This window comes from Triturus cristatus, chromosome 4_2, assembly GCF_964204655.1.
Source record: "Triturus cristatus chromosome 4_2, aTriCri1.1, whole genome shotgun sequence".
Lineage (NCBI taxonomy): Eukaryota > Metazoa > Chordata > Amphibia > Caudata > Salamandridae > Triturus > Triturus cristatus.
In genome coordinates this window covers 915,109,012-915,127,943 of record NC_140586.1, presented here as the reverse complement: position 1 = coordinate 915,127,943, position 18,932 = coordinate 915,109,012, and the positions used below count along the sequence as shown (strand labels likewise).

At 44.1% G+C, this 18,932-nt stretch overlaps 1 protein-coding gene across 9 annotated transcripts in view; it reads left to right on the top strand.

Moving 5' to 3' along the window:
* SZT2 (SZT2 subunit of KICSTOR complex) overlaps window positions 1–18,932 on the top strand; it is a 937,318-nt gene that overhangs the window by 64,840 nt on the left and 853,546 nt on the right. For all 9 annotated transcript variants that reach the window (XM_085602961.1, XM_085602966.1, XM_085602963.1 and 6 more), the window contains exon 5: window positions 2,176–2,307. In XM_085602961.1, the coding sequence (XP_085459087.1) occupies window positions 2,176–2,307 (132 nt within the window). The remainder of the gene's footprint in view (window positions 1–2,175; window positions 2,308–18,932) is intronic.

Genomic DNA, 18,932 nt, shown 5'->3' with positions numbered 1-18,932 from the left:
TTCTGCCCTTGACTCATTGGTTATAATGGTGAGCAGCCACAGCCTTAACAGTGTAGTGTGGGGTGCTCAAACATCGCTTAACAACATAATAACTGACTGTAAAAAACATTAGAATTAATACTGTACTCTACCTATCAACAGAAAGCAATTTAGTGTTTCTGGTCTTGTGCTCGCTCCTCGGGCACAAGGGCCACATATGGAAGTGTGCTCGTCAAGAGAAAAGATGGCAGTTCTGGCTTGACTTGGTCACAGTCGGACCAACAATGAGTGTCCCTGACTCCAGAGTATCAGCAATGGACCCACACTGGAGCTGGCAGGTCCTTGCTGGGGATACAACTGGGTGAGGAGACACTTTGGTAGTTGCAGCCCTTCACGGGCTGGGATCCACAGGAATTGAGGCCACGCACAGGCTGATTTTTTCTGGACAGTTGCGGCCACACACAGGCCAGTCACCATACTTGGCAGTTGCAGCCAAGCACAGGCTGATAATGATTCTTTGCAGTTGCTGCCACACCCAGGCCCATTCAGGCCCACCATCACAGCCCGACTGGGTTTCAGCAATGGTGATCAAAAGGTTGCGATTTCCTCCAGGCCCACAGATGCTGCGGTCCAGCAGATTGTTTTACCTTCTGGAGTCCTCGCAGACATAGGGGATGCATTGCACCCCCGATTCTACTAGACAGACCCTTCTCTTTCAGGGTTTGCAGGCTCCTTCCCTTTCTAAGCAGGCATGCAGGCTTCTAGATGCGCTAGAATGGATATACAGCTCTTCAAGCAAGAGATCTAGGTTTCATGTGACATCCCTTCAACTCTGGGAGACCGGCATTCAAGCCACCAGTTCTCATTACACAGCAGTCCTCTGGATATTCTGCTGAGCATTCCCTTCCTTGGCCATAAAGGTCTTGAAACTGAAACAAAGTGCGGTAGTGACGTCCCACTTTTATACGCAACTGGTAGACGGGAGATGTGGGTCCACTTTCTGAAACTGTGTAACTGGTTTGGGATGGTTCAAGTGTCCTCTTTAGGCTGCTCTCAAGATGCATCCTTTGTGTTGAGTGACACTTCTCACAGCAAGGTAGTCTCCAGTCTGGCGCACCTTCATCTAAGGCATTGAGGGGTGTGAGGTTTCTGCAACTGACTGTCATCAGCCCAACTGTAGAAGTAATCGGAGAAGACAAAAAGCTTTTTCTAAAGGTTTTCTCCCCTTCCACAACACAGTGTGCAGTCCAACCTCTCAACCCTACCATCCATAAAACCGCAATATTCAGAAAGACTAATCAGCAGCTCCTTGCTAAGCCATAGGCCCTCTTGACCATCGAAAGGAGCACTGTCTCCATTCCCTCTCTCCAGTGTCTAGTTCTTCTCCTTCCATCTTCGGGAATGTGAGCAAGACACTCATTGACTGTGAACATGATCTCATCTTCATCTCGTGCAGAGTTAGGCCTGGGTTACCCAAAATGAATTCCACTGGTCTCTACTACTCTGGCTCACTCACACCACCATGCATGCATCATGTAGGCTACACACATTAACATTCTTATTATGCACTTGGGATCTTGTGCTAGGAACTGGTGACATGCTTACAAGCGGAACATTACAAAAGTGGACAGTAGGCCTACAGTCCGGTGACACAGATAAAAGGGCAGGGTCACATTCTAGATTATCTAAAACACAGTGAACTGCCACCAGTGCTTTAAGTGCTAAACCCGTGACGGAGACACTAGTCCACCAACAGTCATTGAGGGCAGGCTTGGTGTGACCCTCAGGTCACAGGACAAGTGCAGCACATATACATGTCAGGGGCAGGCCTACTCCTTTATGCTCATTCTAGGTTAGCGTGATGGTGGTATACATGCAATTTGGCACTTATGGCAGGAGAACCAGCCTGTACACCATACAGGGGGCATTCCCATCCCCACACAGTGTGCTCAGCAAACAGTGTGGTCCATCTTATGAAAGCCATCTTAGAACCTTGTGATGGTATTTGATATGGAATCCTATTGCCGGTATCTCGCCGTGACTCCCACTGCAGAAGACTTGCAAAAGGCTATGTCCCCCATGCTGTCAAATAGTTCTTGGCTTAATTGTGGCACTCTCCTCTTGTTGCTATCCTGCTTGAGGGCAGAGAGTCTTTTATGACACACCTATTTACATTCTTGTCTCTTTGCTGCTCAGGTGCTGGTCCAGGGATGTCAACTGGAGGAAGGGAAGCTGGAAGTGTTCCTCCAACAAGTCTACTCACAACTAAGTACTTTCGAGAGCAAGGTGGCAGAGATGTTGCAGCAGCAGTACGAACCTCTGACCCTGGTAAGGTAGCGAGGTGCAGTAATAATCGGCTGAATGAGGAACTTGTGTGTACAAGGGAAATAAGAGTGCACAGTAGAGGGTGGTAGGAACGCGTGAAGGAGACCTGAAAGAAGTGAGCAGTGGCCAGAAGAGGTTTGATAAAATCTGATTCAGTTTGGAATATTTATAGTTGAGAACACCTCGGTGATGTTGCATGTGGGATGAACCAGTGCATGGTATTTTACCCCTTCGTAACTCTGAGTCATGAAGGCCTGCAGGGTGCACTGTTGTGAAAAGACAGGCAAAGCTAACAAGTCATTGTGCCCTCCCCCTGGAAGATACCAAACATGCTGCTGATCACTGGGCACCTAAAGTGGGGGAAGAGCCCTTCTAGACTCTAGGTTAGTTGGTATGCAGCATCCTATGTCTTCATTTGGTGATGTAAACTTTGTACAAACTCACAGGACCAGACATTATTATACTGGGCTCGGGGGATGTCAGTGCAGCAAAAAGTAACATAGAGCTAGCAAATATAAAACGCGGTGCCCTCCACGAGGAGGAATTGAGAGATCTCACAATGCTGTTCTATACTGAAATCTAGTTCCCAATGATTCGTCTGCAGTTCATTTTGGCATATTTAATATAAAGGACGTACCGTAAATAGGTGGTGGTCAGTGGAGTTTTTTTATATCCTGAAAAGGTATTTAAAGCCATTCTCCATGTCTCAATGTGAGCTGCTCCTGCAGGTAATGTGGATTGGTACCTGTGAGTTTTAGGATGCCTGGATCTCCTGCTGAACAGTCGTCACATGAGAGAGCTGCACGAAAACATCTTTCCAAATGCACTGTGTGCTAGACAATGTGCTAAGTGCTCCTCGTGGCTAATCAGTCAGTGGAAAAACACTTTAAGTCCATTCCGCCATTTATTTAAACAGTTTTTTATAGCGCTGGCTAGACCCAAAGGTATCAGAGCGCTTAACAGGGGTTGGGGAGTGGAACAAAATGAAATATAACATTTGTACAAAAAGGAAAAATGCTAGATAATAAGAACAACATGCATAGAGCAGTAAATACATGGACAAGAAAATAAAGAGTACAGTTGGTCCATAACCAGAATTAGATAGTTGATCTAGCGTGGGGGGAAAGGTATGGGGGGAGTAAGGAGGAAGCAGTAAACTGAGGAGGGTGATGGGAGAAGAGCTAGCATGAAGGAGTAAGTAGAGATTATAAGAGAACTAGTAGGGGGAGGGTGGAAATATATGTGAGAATGAGGGAAGGGGGGTAGTAAGTCGGGTATAATGTGGTGAGAACATAGCACCGTCATGGGCAGGTTGTGAAACCCCATTAGGTGGCAGGATTAAGGACCACAGTATTTGTTGAGAAGGTGCCGCTTGAGATCTTTTTTGAAGCTAAGGTAGAAGGGGTTGCAACGTATATCTTTGGGGAGTGAGTTCCAGATAGTAGGCACATTTCCGTAGAAAGAGTGTAACTGGGTGGATTTCTTGTTTACCTAGGAAGGCACTAGCATGAGAGTATTTGTGCTCCTCATTTCTCTAGAGCAGCCCGCTTTGTGGAGTTTGTCTGCGAGATACAATGGGGTATGATGATGCAAGGCTTTATGCGTAATGCAAGCATTCTTGTAGGTGGATCTGCTTTCGATGGGAAGCCATTTGAGAACTTTGAGGATGGGAGAGATGTGATCGAACCACTTACAATCCGAAATAAGCCTGGCCGTGCGGTTAAGGACTGATTTGATTGGGGCTAGGTGGACTTTCGGTGTTCCAGAGAGGGTGGCATTACCATAGTCCAATCTAGAAAGTACTAGGGATTGAACAACTAATTTAAAATCATCAGCAGGAATGAATGATTTGAATTTATTAAGGTGATGTAGAGAGAAGAGAGCGCCTTTGGCCGCGTTTTTTATGTGGGGAGAAAGGCTGAGGTTCTGGTCAATGCTTATTCTGAGGGATTTAACCGAGTTAGAGGTGGACAAATAGCAGTTGAGAGCTTTAAGGTCAGAGATCCAGTGTTGAATGGGGAGCCAGTTGTTTTTAGGAGCGAAGAGAATGGTTTCCGTTTTTTTTAGGGTTGTGTTTAAAGTGATTGTGATGGAACCAGTGTTGAATCTTAGTCAGGGCAACATTGAGGTGCAGGATGCCAGCTTGGGATTTGATTTTATAGTAAAGCTGGGTATCGTCAGCATAGAGGTGGTAGTTGATTCCTGCTTGCTTAAGAATGAGGGTGAGGGGTTCCATGAAGAGGTTAAATAGAGAGGGAGAGAGAATAGAACCCTGGGGAACACCCGGGGAGACCGGAGTAGGTTTAGAGGAGCAATTGCTGATTTTAATTTGTTGGGTTCTGTGCTGAAAGAAGGAGGTGAACCATTCGAGGACAGGACCATTGAAGCCGAACCGATCTTTGAGGGTGTTGAGTAAGGCAGAGTGGTTAACAGTATCAAAAGCAGCCGATAGGTCAACAAGAATGAGAAGGGAGGCCTCTCCCTTGTCGAGGGAGTGATGGATGTCATCGACAATGTTGAGCATAGCCGTTTCAGTACTGCAGCCCTTTCTAAAGCCTGACTGTAATGTGTCCAGGAGGCTGAAAGAGTCAATGTGCTTGTCCAGTTGGAGTAAGGCACATTTTTCGAGGGCCTTGGATCGAAGAGGAAGGTTAGAGATAGGCCGCAGATTGTTAAGGTCGGTGGGGTCAGCAGTAGCGTTTTTGAGGATGGGAGTGATTTGGCCAAGCTGGAGGGAAACTGGGACACACCCTGTGGCCAAGGAGGAGTTGATGATGGTAGTCCAATAAGGTACGTTGATATGCTTTAAATCTTGAACGAGGTTAGCGGGGAGAGGGTCCAAGGTATGAGAGGAGGGTTTAAGCTTAGTGATGATGTTGAGGACTTCACGCTCTGTAACTGGGCTGAAGTTAAGCCAAGATGCATTATTTTTTAGCTGTGGACTGGTGAGGAAATGTTCTGGAGGAGCGACGGTGGGAGTGAGATGAACAGAGTCAGTAGAGGGCGAAGGTGTAAACTGAGACTTGGATGGGAGGTCATACAAGGGTTATGAGCACTGTGGTGGGAGGGTAACGGCAAAGGATAGATCAATCTTGGCGATTTTTTTCGGAAAAGAAGTTTGCGATTTCATCACATCTTTTGATAGAGGCCATCCATTTAGGGGGCAGAAGCAGTTTGATTTTTGATAATGCTGAATAGTTTCCTAGCTCTATTTTTGTCTTGGTCGAGTTGTGCGCTGAAGAAGGAGGCCTTTTCATTTAGGATGTGTTTTTTGTAGTTAGCCCTTGCAGTTCTGAGGAGGGCAAGATTTGGGGAGGAGGGGTGTTGTCTCCACGTGCGTTCAGACAGCCTAAGCGAGCGTCTCTCATTGAGATCAGCATTAAACCAGGATTTGGCGGGAATATTTTTTTGTGGTTTTAATTTGGCTGGGGCAATTTGGTCAAGGACCTCGATGATGGATTTGTTGTAGTGTTCGGTAAGGTTATTAGCATTGTGAGAGGGGCAATTTGGTCAAGGACCTCGATGATGGATTTGTTGTAGTGTTGGGTAAGGTTATTAGCATTGTGAGAGGGAGGTTAAAGTTGAAGTTTTGCTTTAATCCTAGTCTCCAGTTCGCCTGGGGGAATAAGGTTAAGATTTCTGGTTAATTTACTATTTTTTTATGTTTTTAGGGGAAGGGGGAGGTACGGCACTATTGATTGTGAAGAGGATAAGGTGATGGTCCGACCAGTCAATGGGGACAATGTGGGAAAGGGAAGCCAGATCTTTGCTAGTAATAATAGCGTCAAGAGTGGCCCCTTTGGAATGTGTTGGTGAATGGCAGAGTTGAATCAAGTCAGTAACGTCGAGGAGGTCATTGAGGATGTTAACCGAGGGATCATCCTTCTTGTTCCAGTGAATATTAAAGTCTCTGAGGAAGAGATTTTTGGAGTTAGAAATCGAGGCTTGGGAAAGTAGGTCAGACAATTCCTTCGCAAAGGGTCACCAGGAGGACGGTAGATATTATGTAGCCGAATAGGAGGGGAACCCTGAACTTTAAGTTCAGCTCCAATGTATTCAAAAGTGGCATGATCGGAATTCAGAACAAGGGAGAGTTGGAGTTCAGCTTTATAGATTATGGCTAGGCCCCCACCAATTTTGTCAAGCCTATCTTTTCTGAGGATGGAGTAACCCGGGGGAGAGAGCAGGTCAAGAATAGATGAGGAGTGGGCCTTTAGCCAGGTTTCAGTAAGAAAAGCAATGTCAATGGCTTCACTAAGGATGGTTTCCGTGATTTCTGTTACATGTCGTGCGGCCAATCTACAGTTGACCAGCATGCAGTTGAGGGGTTTGGGGTTGGTTTTGGGGGGACAGCAGGAATGGATAGTGGTGAGTTGCGGAGGAGGTCTGGGCGAGCCAGGGGAGGTAGAAATACGGCTAATCCCCAGGATCACCGGAAAAGTAGAGTGACGTGTAGGAGGGTCAGTAATCATGGTGAGTTGCGGAGGAGGCCTGGGAGAGACAGGAGAGGTAGGGATACGGCTTCTCCCCAGGGTCACCGGAATAGTGGAGTGAAGTGTAGGAGGGGCAGTTGTCATGGAGCTAGGGGGGTAGGTATTATTTAAGTCCCAGGGTTCCGGGGTAGGAAAGATGGATCGGTGCTTGGGATGGTATGAGAGGATAATTACCGGGAGGTCTATTGGTTGAAATACTGTAAGGAGCACTACACCCTTGTTGAGGGAGAGTAGTGTTAGTTTGTACGGAGCCCATGGTAAAGGGATTATTGGCGGGATTAGTGTCGGAGAGGGCATTTAAAGTCTTTCCTGAGAGATGAAAGTTCCAGCGACAGGATAGAGAGGTGGAGTTCAGTGTTAAGAAGCGATTTGGTTAAGAGCGTGGAAGGAAAGGACGTAAGGAGGTCTGGGGAAGAGGGGCATGTTCCACATTAGTCAGGGAGAGAGGAATAGGAAGTGGACGTGGAAGGATCAAAGAAGGCAGGAAGTGAGGGGTGTTCCCGCTGCTAGACTGAGGATGAAATGTAGTGTGAGAGCCCATATACCCAGGGGCCTGATGAGTGCAATGAGAGGATGAGCGGGCATGGGGCAAGTGAGGAGGGGTTCCATCTTGTCTATGGGGGTGGGGGTCATTTAGATTGGAAGAGCTTGGTGTCCATAGTGGAGCAGAAGGGGGGTCTGTGCGAGGGGAAGCAATGTGTAGGGGTAGTGGATTAGGGGGATCAGTCTGAGGGGGCTGGAAGGAATGAGAGGTATGAGGGGGAGTGATTGGGGTTGAGTGGGAGAGCGTCGGAAGGAGGGGAGAGGGTTTGGGTGGCCGAGAGGGAAGACGGACTATCAGGAGAAGGTGGAGAGGCAGATGAGGCGAGGGGAGAGAGGGTTTGAGTGGCTAAGTATGATGTGGAAATGTCAAGCGAGCGAGAGGAGGCTAAGGGGGTGGTGGGATCAGAGGTCTGGGATTGTGAGACTTCATAGGTAGTTGCAGAAACAGGGAGCGGCGGGGTTGGCGTCAAAAGAGGCGAAGCTGGGAGGACTTCCTGTGATTGCGAGGCTGCAGTGATATGGAAAGGAGAAGATAGTAGATAGTATAAGGAGCTGAAGTGGTGCTCAAAGATGGTGAGGTGGTTTTCAGAGGCTTGTATGAGGATATTACCGGATTTAAAAATAGAGATGTCAATTTTGCCTAAAAAAGTGGGGGAAGGGGTGGTGGACAGTTTCAGGCCATAAGGGAGTTTGCAAGATTTCGTTATGGGGAGGTAGTGGAGGAAGATACTTTTCCATTTAGAGCGGCATCTGGAGTAAAAGATGTAGTTAGTTTTAATAATGGAGAAGAGGCTAAGATAATTATCAACAAATAAGGTTTCATCACCCACTCATCAAAATAATATGAATTCACACACAGATTAAAAACACAGAGAGAAGCATTGAACCCCTCTCCAAGCCTTAAAGGTCTCACCGAACATTTCCACAACGAGCTCCAAACAAATCAGGAGAGGTGATTCTGCAAGACCCTACGCAATGAAACCTTTCTCGACCCTCTTAAGAGGTAGTAGAGGAGTCTTTAGGGAGAACATTTCATCGTATTAGAACTTTGTATGGAATGCAGAAGCCATAGTGTATTGACTTTAACTGCTCCAGATTACCTGCCTTTAAGATACACTAAAGTCCGAATCCTTTACGAAGCAGGCGCAGGCAGTTTGATTCCATGTCTGCTTTTGGGTGTTAGATTGGGGAGATGTTACTGAGTGCCAGCATGCTGCCAGGTGTTGACAACTGCCAGTGTCCCTTTCCCCTCTATACATATTGGGGTCAAGTCAGTAATGGATCAGTGGATAAACCATCAGCAATGGGTAGTAAATCTGAATTAAGTCTGTGGGCATTTACCAATGGCTACTGTTCGATTTATTTACAAACATGCAGTATAACATGTCTAATTCATTCTGTTTTCATATGTATGAATAAATATTGGAGTATACTTAGTTCCTTTAGTTATAAAACTGAAAACTGTATATTATTACAAATCTATGACAGCAGAGCACTCACCAGCTCAGCAGAGAACCAGACAGGACAGGACAGTGCATGGTCCTGTTACTAGAGATCACTCCATTCCACAGGAATTTCAGGGAAAATCTGCAAAATGCAAATATAGGATTGCGTGTGCAGCTCATGGGTAGGATATAGCATTATGCGTTTGTGTAATGGGCGCCACCAAGGGCTTGTTTCAAGGTCGCTCTGGGATGTCATGGAGTGTTGAAAGCATTGTGATGCAATGTAGAGTTTGTTAAACTTGAGCTCGGGCACTTGATGGCTGGGTGAAGCCAGTTCCTTTACCACGATGCATAGTCTTTGATCAATCACATAGCTACCTAAGACTTCTTGTGCTTTGAGTTTGCCTCGATGGATGAACTTAATCGAACTAAACTTTTATAACGCCAGGTACAACCAGGTGAGCTCTCGTAACTAATATCTGCATTAGGGTCAGATATTTTGTTATTAATCTCTGAATTATACTATGTTCTATAGATTTAAACTAAATAACAGGAGAAATTATGCGTCCAATGAAAATCTACCTAATTCTCTTTATGAAAATGTAAAAACTATTCCTGTTTGCCTCGTGTTTTTACGAAATAATGTGCTTTCTTAAGCAGTTAATCTAGCAGTATGTTCACTGGTCTCTTGTTTCTCTGGCTAGCAATGCAATGGTACAGGTTAGGTCGACTATGAGTACGTTTTTAAAATATGAACAATTACGGTACTAGTAGTATTTACAGAGGAAGATGACGAAGTTCACAATTGTGATAGGTATACTATTGCATTATCTGTAGGTAAGAATCCGTATGAAGTTGTTCAATGAAGATATTCTTTATAATCTGGGTAGGGGCTAAGATATTGATCGGTAGTGATGTGTGGCCTTTAATACAAACATCCCGCTATTCTACTTCAATGGACAGCAGTTTTATTCTAGGTTTGATTGTTACCATTAGATATATTGATGTTCAGGAGTACATTGGGACTGATGTGGGGTAAACCATGTTAAAGTGTGGCAGTATTTTTAACTAAGAAGTTTTTACAACAGAGCAACTGCTTCCTAAGTTTGGAGTGGCAGGCCAACTGCAGGAGAGAGTGACCTGCCACGGCTGGTGTCTACAGTGAGTAAAAGGAAAGCACGAAGGAGCCTGCATGGGGCTAGGAATATCAAAAAACATGTCTAACAAACCGCGCAGAACTGCGTGACTAATGAAATGCGTGATTCAATTGAGGTGGTAGAAATCATTCTAAAGATTGGGAAGCCCTTTAAAAGAACAGGATCTGGCCCAAAGGTGGCTAAATATTTTCAGGAAGGGGAATAAACTGGGCACCAAAGAAGTAAAAAAAATAAATGACCACGAAGTAGAGTTGATACTCGTCCACACTGAGGAGCCCACACGCTCTGGTCCATCCTCATCTAGCCTGGAGGAGTCTGCACATTCTGAACCATTGCCTTATGTTACAGCTGTAAGGTTAGAGGAGAGCCAGAGAAGCCACCATCTGAAACCTATAGCTGTATCAACCTTTACATATGCTCAAACCGATATAACCCTCTTGTAAATGGCGAGCAAACTAAGAGTGCTTCAGGTGAAGGGACAGGCCCGCTTGTTAGTATCTCAAAAGGAACTTGTATAAAGGACTTGGCTGTTGATTGTAACAAGGTGCAGCTGGAAATAACCATTCACCTGAGGGGGAAAATTGGACAGTTGTGTGCCATGATTACAACACTCTCAAATAAAATCAAGAGTATGCATTTAATGGGAGACAAGAATACTAGAGAGAGCACGAAGGTGTCGTCTGTGGTGTACACTATGCAGGGAATGGTAACTGCCAAAAGAATGTAGGGGGCAGGTAGAAGGGGTGATGTTAACAGGCCCCATAGCCCCCCAAACAAATGCTTTCAAAGTAGTTTCCAACTGTCACCTTCCTTCCATTCAAAGCGTAGGAGAGAGAATTGTCTGATCAGTAGATCCTACATGAATAATGAGTCCAATTATTTTCCTCACCAGAGTGAACTGGACGCAAATAAAGGCGGGTTGTACGTGTCCCCATATGGAAGTTGTAATTACTTGTATGGTTAATGTACCTGGACTACCCCAGGGTGGACAATGAATCGTTAAAGAACAAAGTGATTGACTGGATAAGATACTACCGACACTACTATTCAACAATAAGGTCAGATTTTGTAGCTGTCAAACAATACTCTCCGCCCAGTCATCGATGTGACTATATAGCTCTAGAATTGGCCAGAGCGGGACTGGTGAAGGGATTCGGCTCCAATGGGTTCCGGGTTCCAATTCAAGCTTAATCTGTCTGGGGCAAGGTGTTCACCCACCAGGCTGTACACAAAGTATGATGACTGACAGACCCATAACAAGGGAGTCGGAGCTCAAATTTCACTGGTTAATAGCATGAGCTCGAATCTCACTGAGATAGACTGACTCCCTAAAGGGCATCGGCTAACTGAGTGGGAGGCCGTAGCATCTGAGGATGTGGAAAGTGTCGGTGTGGCAAATAAAATATTACGCTCTCAGAATTTTTCAGAATATCAATAGGATCATGCATAAAGCAAGAGGCTGAGTCTGTGGTATCAGGTTCATAAAGGGATTTATTCCAATAACTCGAGTCAAAGGGAGAATATTTCCATCACCAAAATTGGATCTGGAAAGGGGCTCAAAAGTATTCTCAATATTCTCAAAACATTATTCACAGAGTACAGTATATATACATTTCTCAATTGTACGTAAGCAAAAGAGCAAGAGAGAATGAGATAAGAGCATGTGGGCGTGTAAGTAGGCGTGAAGGTGGGCGTCCATGTGGGCGTCCACTTGATGATAATGGGTAATTTGTCATGTGTGGGTGGATACCTGGAGGGGGTTGCGTGATCTGCTGGAATTGTACTGGAACTTTGCCTTACTTGTGCTCAACTCGAGCATGACGTGGGGAGGGTTGCTATGCAACCGAACAAGTCTGGAAGTGAGGCCTTCAGTTAGTGAGGCCTTCAGTGTCCAGACGACCAGCACATCTTGTATTATCTGATATCCGATGTCTGGAGCAGGGACTGATTTGTGACATAGGTTGCTCATCACCAAGAGCCGATGTGGCATCTATTTCTTCATTTACTTCATTTACTGCAGAAGCCTTACATGGGGGCTATGGGCTTTTTACTGACGTGAGCTTTGCAATCTCACAAAGAGAGACAGTAGGGCTGGGCTCCCTCCTTGCAGATGGGCGCGTTCATTCCTCCTTCACCAGGCAAGAATGTGGTTTCAGTAAGAGTAAGCAGATAACCGTGCTCAATGCTGTCTCAGTACCTTGTGACAGGGCCCCTTTGGCTGAGGCCCAAGTGTGCAAGGCCAAGGATACGTAGCTGTAGCTTTCAGAGCGTTCTGAGGCATGAAAACCTCTTTTTGGCTCTGGCTGAGCCATAAACATGAGCTTCATGAAAATGCAGGAAAACATGATGAAAAACGTGTAGGCCTCAATACAGATTTGTCGTTTCTCTCATGGGAGACTGGATGATGGCAGGCCACGTTATAGCATAAGCATCATGATAGAAAGGCCATGGAGGGGAAATACATAGGTTACATGTATGTGCACATAAGCGTTCGGGGGGGGCACATGGGGACACATAGGCCTCATAGATTTTTATTTTCCTCATGCACACCGTGAGGCAATTAACCCTATTATTTTGATGGGGCCGGGGGTGCAGGTTGCGTCACTATTTCTACTAGCCAGGTCTCTGGCACTTTTGAACAGAGTCAGTTATCCTGGAATGTGGTGGGTTTCAAGTCTAAGTTGAGTGATCCAGATGGGGAGATTTTATAGACGATTATCATATCTGTTTTTTTCAAGAAACATGTAGAGTAGGGCCGGTACACAGATCAGGCTTTTACAATTATACCATAGATGCCAGACCTTAGCTGCGGACCACATTTCTGGTGGTCTAGCAATATGGATAAAAAACACATTAAATTGCAGGATCGAACATTTAGGCATAAAATATTATTGGCCTTGCACATTTTCTCTTACAATGGATTATTTGAGGTGAAATAATGTATTATCTACAACCGCATCATTAGCAGAACCATGAGCTGCCACAATACAAACTCTGGATGAATATATGGAGCAGGATCTTGGGGGCTGCACTTTTCAACTCAAAGGTGATTGTAATGTGCAATTTGAGCCTTTGAATATCATACAAACACATGGGAAAGAGAAAGATGATGTATGGAGCATACCTATGCTACAGTAACCACCATTAAACAAGCATTGGCAAAACAAAGTCAATGCAAGAGCTGTTGGCTTTGCCAATGCGCTTTAGCCATGGTGTATACCAGCGTAGCTGCTGATAAGCATGGCTAAATGCTAGTGGCATAGAGGGGAGTAGAGTGTGGGGTGGGGTGGAGGCTTGTGGAGTGGCGTGGAGGCTTATGGATTGGCGTGGAGGCTTATGGAGTGGTGTGGAGGCTTATGGAGTGGCGTAGAGTGGAGAGGAGTGTCATGGAGTAGTGTGTTGTGAACTGGCGTGAATTGTCATGGAGTGTTGGGTCATAGATTGAAGTGGAGTGTTGTGGCGTGCAATAAAGTGTTGGAAAGGAGCGTAGAGTGGAGTATGCATGGTGTAGTAGTGCACTGCTAATACAGACAACACATTTTCAATTAAAATGAACATTACATTTGCACAGACATACAGATTTACTAATAAAACTATACAGCGCATAAACAATGTGTGGAAATTGCACCTTCAAGTGTATTGATTTGTTCTGATTGTATTAAAATATTTGTTTCCAGCACACTTCAGAATTACAAAAAAGGGATTCATTTGTGCTTTACTGATTCTGATATATTCTGAAATATTTGCACAGTTAATTTACAGACATTTAAATGTTGTTGTGTGCAAGAAAAAATGCCTTGCCTGCCCCCAGATTGTCAGATAAATCCTCTAACTTTGAAGTCAGAGAAAGAAAAGCAAACTCCACCCTACTTCGTAAGACAGCCTGACATTTGACCTATCTTTGAGTGCACAGCAAATGTGACTATATAAGGTTACGTTCCACGGGAGGGACGAAGACGTGCTGCACAGCCTAACACAAAGCCAGCATATAGAAAGCAGGTAAATGTGGGCTACAAACTACAAAGCCAGTGAAACAATGGGTGGAATGCATTCTTAGATCAGCTTTCAGAATGTCCCAAGTTATTGTTAACAACCACACAACTGCGCGATATGGCAGGCTTCAACCTAAGAAGTGGACTATAGCAGCACTACAGATTGCATCTTTAACATAGGCTCGTTGTCTTCGGACTTGCAATGGCCGCTCTACCTTTTATTTGGGTGCTGCGTACACTTTTGAAGGGGAGTATCCAAAAGCAAAATTGCCTACATGTTACTTGATCTAAGGCTGTGGTCATATGTGGGTGATATGGCTGTAGTAAGTAGATGTGACAGTGTTATAATGACCCGACGCTTACGTTAAAGAATATTACTTTAATGAACTGTTCCATAGCAAGCACTACCCACGAGGCACCAGTATTTTATTCGAATACCAGATAACCTGTTAAGTGGCCCCCTATTATGATTAGAAAGGATAAATTATCTAACGTCTATTCTCTAGTGATTGATGTTCTTGTCTCATACGCAGATACTTCCATGGAGGAAATCCCTGAGAAAGTACTTCATTCCTTGTGTGAATGTTCAACATTCCAAACCAAAAGAAACTTGTTGGTTTGATAAATCATGCAGACAGGCAAAATTAACAGTGGTGACTACCATTGAAAGTGGGAACAGAGAAAGTGTGAGCAGGAGAGAGTATGAAGTTACCCAGAAATTAGCCAGGAGTAGTTAGGGGCAGTGACTTCGTCATCGCATTGAAAACAGAGGATAGCAAGGCTTTTTGGCACATACTTGCACATGGAAACCATAAAACAATCTGGAACGAAGGCTTTTATATCCAACCTTAGGTTTGAATTAAACAGTTTAAAGATACTTACATTCAGCGGAATAAGACCGAAAAGCTGCCAGAGAATTTTTATGGTCTAAGTAAGTCGCAGGGTGTTCCACCTGTCTCCTCTTGTGGAGACGAATTTACCGGCCGTTGACACCCTGGAAGCTGGCAAGACACTAGGCGATCTCTATCGATCAGAGCCTGTTGTATGGGGCTTTCTATTGAACGACCTATCCAAATACAATTGCCAAAGGAGCTGAGATACCCGATTACTGGCAAGGTGCAGAAATTATACCGATTTATAAGAAGGAGGATAAGAATAATTCTACCAATTATAGGTCTGTAAGCAAGATCAATAATGCTCAAAAGCTATTTTGAAGGCAAGTATTGGCTAAAGTACAATATTGGGTGGAAGAAAATGATAGGGTATCACATCTTCAGGCAGGATTTTGAAACTTAGAGTACTATTGACCAGGTTTTTCACATTACTTTAATACTCTGGAAGGTAATAACCTTGAGCAAACATCACCTGTACATAATGTTCATCTATCTAAGGGCAGCCTTTGCTTTGTTACCATGAGTGGAAAAAATAGGCAGCACTTGGAGACTTAGGAACGCTAACCAATGTATTAGATTTAATAATACTTTTCTACATTAACAGCCATGCCCAAGTGAGATGGACCAGGAAAGGGGAACTGATGGATCCTATCAACATCTAAAAGCGGGTCTGACAGGGATGTGTTCTCGCCCTTACTTAGTTCACACAATATGTTCCTGATTGCAATAATGATTCCCCTGGCCAGAAAGTCCTTCCTTTACTTTTCGTGGATGCCACATTATTATTCTCCAAAACCCCAATGTGCATATACAGTTTGATAAATAGATTCTCTTCCTCCTGTGAAAAGTATGGTCTTGGGATTAATCTTACTAAAGCCAAATGTATGGCTTTTCATCCACATAGGTTGTTCACGGGGAAAGTGATCTTGGCGACTACTGAATTGGAGCAAATTGAGGCCTTTGACTATTTAGGGTTATGTAATGGGTAGCGAACACCCTGTCATGGGTCCCTCAAATTACTAAAAGCAAAATAACATTGCAGCACATCAGTGTGCTGGGATCTCAAAGACTCAGATCCTCACCTAATATCGCTGGCACTAGAAGTGTATCGTGTAAGAGTGTTAGGTGCTATTCTGTGTGGTGCTGAGTTTTGGGGGGCTGACAACATCACGTCTGACAAAAGCTGAAAATGGATTCATACGATTAATACTCAATATGCGCCAAAGTGCTCCACTTACACCATCCTGCTTGGATTTGGGCCTTAAGATAATTGCCCATATTGCAACCATGAAACCACTTACTTAGTAGATAAGACTTTGGTGCAACAAATCTTTCCATCTACAAGAAAGCCATTGCTGAGCTGAAAGGGCTAGCTAAGTCTTGTAAAATTATAATGGTTTCTTTATTTGAAGTGCTTGTTGTATAAGTTGGATTTGCACTCAGCCTGGGACAACTCTGTTTATTACTACATGGGGCTGATGGATAATCTGAAAACAAGGTATTGGCTTTATGCGCAAAGAATATGGTTAGGGGAATCTTCTTTGGGCAGTGCGACAGAAAGATTACTTAACATCAAATGCAGTCTGGAATTCGAGGAGTTTATGGATCGTATTGAACTGCCTATTTGAACTGTTTGTGAAATTCAGATATATGGTTTTACCAGTTAGTAACTTTTGCAGTGCATGGTGAGCATCCCCTAAAAGGATCATGGCTCTGACAATCCTGCAAAGTAAGGCCTTAAACAGAAGCACATTTTTAGCTTTCTGCTCTTGACTGCGCATGCTCTGTCTCGAAGAGACATGTTGGATATACTTTGTGGGCTTTAGCCCGTCCATAGGCTTCACATTAGCTGGTTCCATCTCCTATTCTTTCTCCCCATTTGTCCATAGCATGCATACATCATACCTCTTCCTGTGTTTAGCCCTCCCAGAGAGCATGGACCAATTACTACTATCCATCCACAGCTCCCATTTTAGCAACTGTTTACCAGCTACTTTTTTCATTGTTAAAGAGCACTTAACACAAGCACTTATGTTTTCATTCGCTCTGACCTCCGTTTCTGTAATCAGGCTTATAAATCTTGTTCTTATCTCCTCACATTTGCTGTGCATTCAAATACCGAAGTCTAATGTCATGTGCTATTTTCCGAGGGTGCCTGTTACTTTTCTTTCTATGACTTCAACGTGAGAGGATTCGTGGACCATGGACATTGTTTTGTATCATTGTCTTACTTATTCAGGCTTTCTAAGGCAGTCCTGCCGTCTTTCAAAACTTTTACTTACACGGTTACATACGCTCAGACGCTATTGTGGATGGCTGGTACTGCTGGTACAAGACTTTGAAAGCGGACTTGTCGACCTCATTTTGATGCCCTTACATATGCTTTAAAATGAAACACAGGTCCTGTAGATAAATGCTTTGATAGATCATGGTAACTGTTCATACAAAGTTTTTGAAGGCGGACTCACTGGTCTTGTTTCCATGCGTTTATATGCACTTAAACTGAAACCTGGTGAAATATGGACACTGTATATACTCCTTAGACTCCTTACCTTTCAGTTTCACTTTTCTTTTTATGACTTCAACGTGAGAGGATTCGTGGACCAAGGACATTGTTTTGTATTATTTGTCTTGCTTATTCAGGCTTTATAAGGCGGTCCCGCCGCCTTTCAAAATTTTTACTTATGTGGTTACATATGCTATTGTGGATGGCTGTATAAGAAGACTTTGAAAACTGACTCGGCTACCTCATTTTCATGCGCCTACATATGCTTTAAAATGAAACACAGGTCCTGTAGATAAATGCGTTGATAGAGTACAGGAACTGTTGCATGCAAAGTTTTTGAAGGCGGACTCACTGGTCTTCTTTCCATGAGTTTATATGCACTTAAACTGAAACCTGGGTCTGGTGAAATATGAACCCGGTATATACTCCTTAGAAACTCCTTACCTTTCAGTTTCCCTTAACCAAATGTGGGCACCTGTACTTAGCTGTGCTTTATCTTCACATGCCGCTAAAGTTCTCTATATTTTGGAAATATGTTCACGGACTGACTGATATCGGCTGTAGTTGTGTTGCTTGTCCCACCCGTGCTGCCAGACAAAAATGCGGTAGGACACGGCCAGCGCTGGCTATGTCATAGCACTTTTTTCAAGGACTTTCAGCCATACTGAACAGCAGCCGTGCTGCTAGACAGCATGGCTAAAAGACAGACATTGCCAATGCCAATAACTCTAGCATTGCCGAGACCTATTGGCTTTGCCAATGCCAGTTTATTGTTCTGTCCAGTCTACCATTATTTAAGGAAGACTCGGATAATTCCAGTTTGCTGCTCCTTGGGCATGAGGCATTACATAGATCAAACAGTACAGAGTAGTTTGTATTTGTGGTGTCAAAATATTGCTATTTCGCCTGGCAGTTAAGATCTAAATCAGTTGAGGAGTTTTTAGATATTTGAATTGTACCTAATGAAATCTGAGTTCTTTTTATGCTATTCATTTTAACTTTGTATTGTAATGATGCAATGTTGAGTTAAATGTATTTTTTGTGTGTTTTATGGGGGCTTTGTCCCCTGAAAAAATAATTTCTGCTACTACTACTGCTGCTACTACTACTAGTCCCATATAAAGATTTTTACAAGACGTGAATTCTCACTGTTGATCTAGCCTTTAGGAACACACACTCTTTAATGAGAGCATCATCCATTTGTGAATTGTCTGATCTGAGAATGTTTTAGTGCCGTAAGTTACTGCTGATTTTTCCCCTTCTTAGGTCTTGCCTATGCAGTGCATGCGCTGTCTCAAAAGAAATCTTGTCTCTAGGATATGGGCTTCAAAAACACTCATCTTTTTCATTGGTTCCTCTGACTGTCCTTTAGAAATGATGGCTTTTCATTGATGAATACACTTAGTAGTCCCTCTGTTTTGTTCCGCCCATGAGACCGCCCCTGCTACATGAATCCTTTCACTATGGGCTCTATATTCTCATTCAGTGCACTACTTTGTCTTTCGCTTTGTCCTCGCTGCCGCTCCCAGTTCAGTTAATCTCAAGTTCCCAGAACACCTCACTCTCCTTGCAGCTTGTTCGTATTCTGAACAGCTGCTC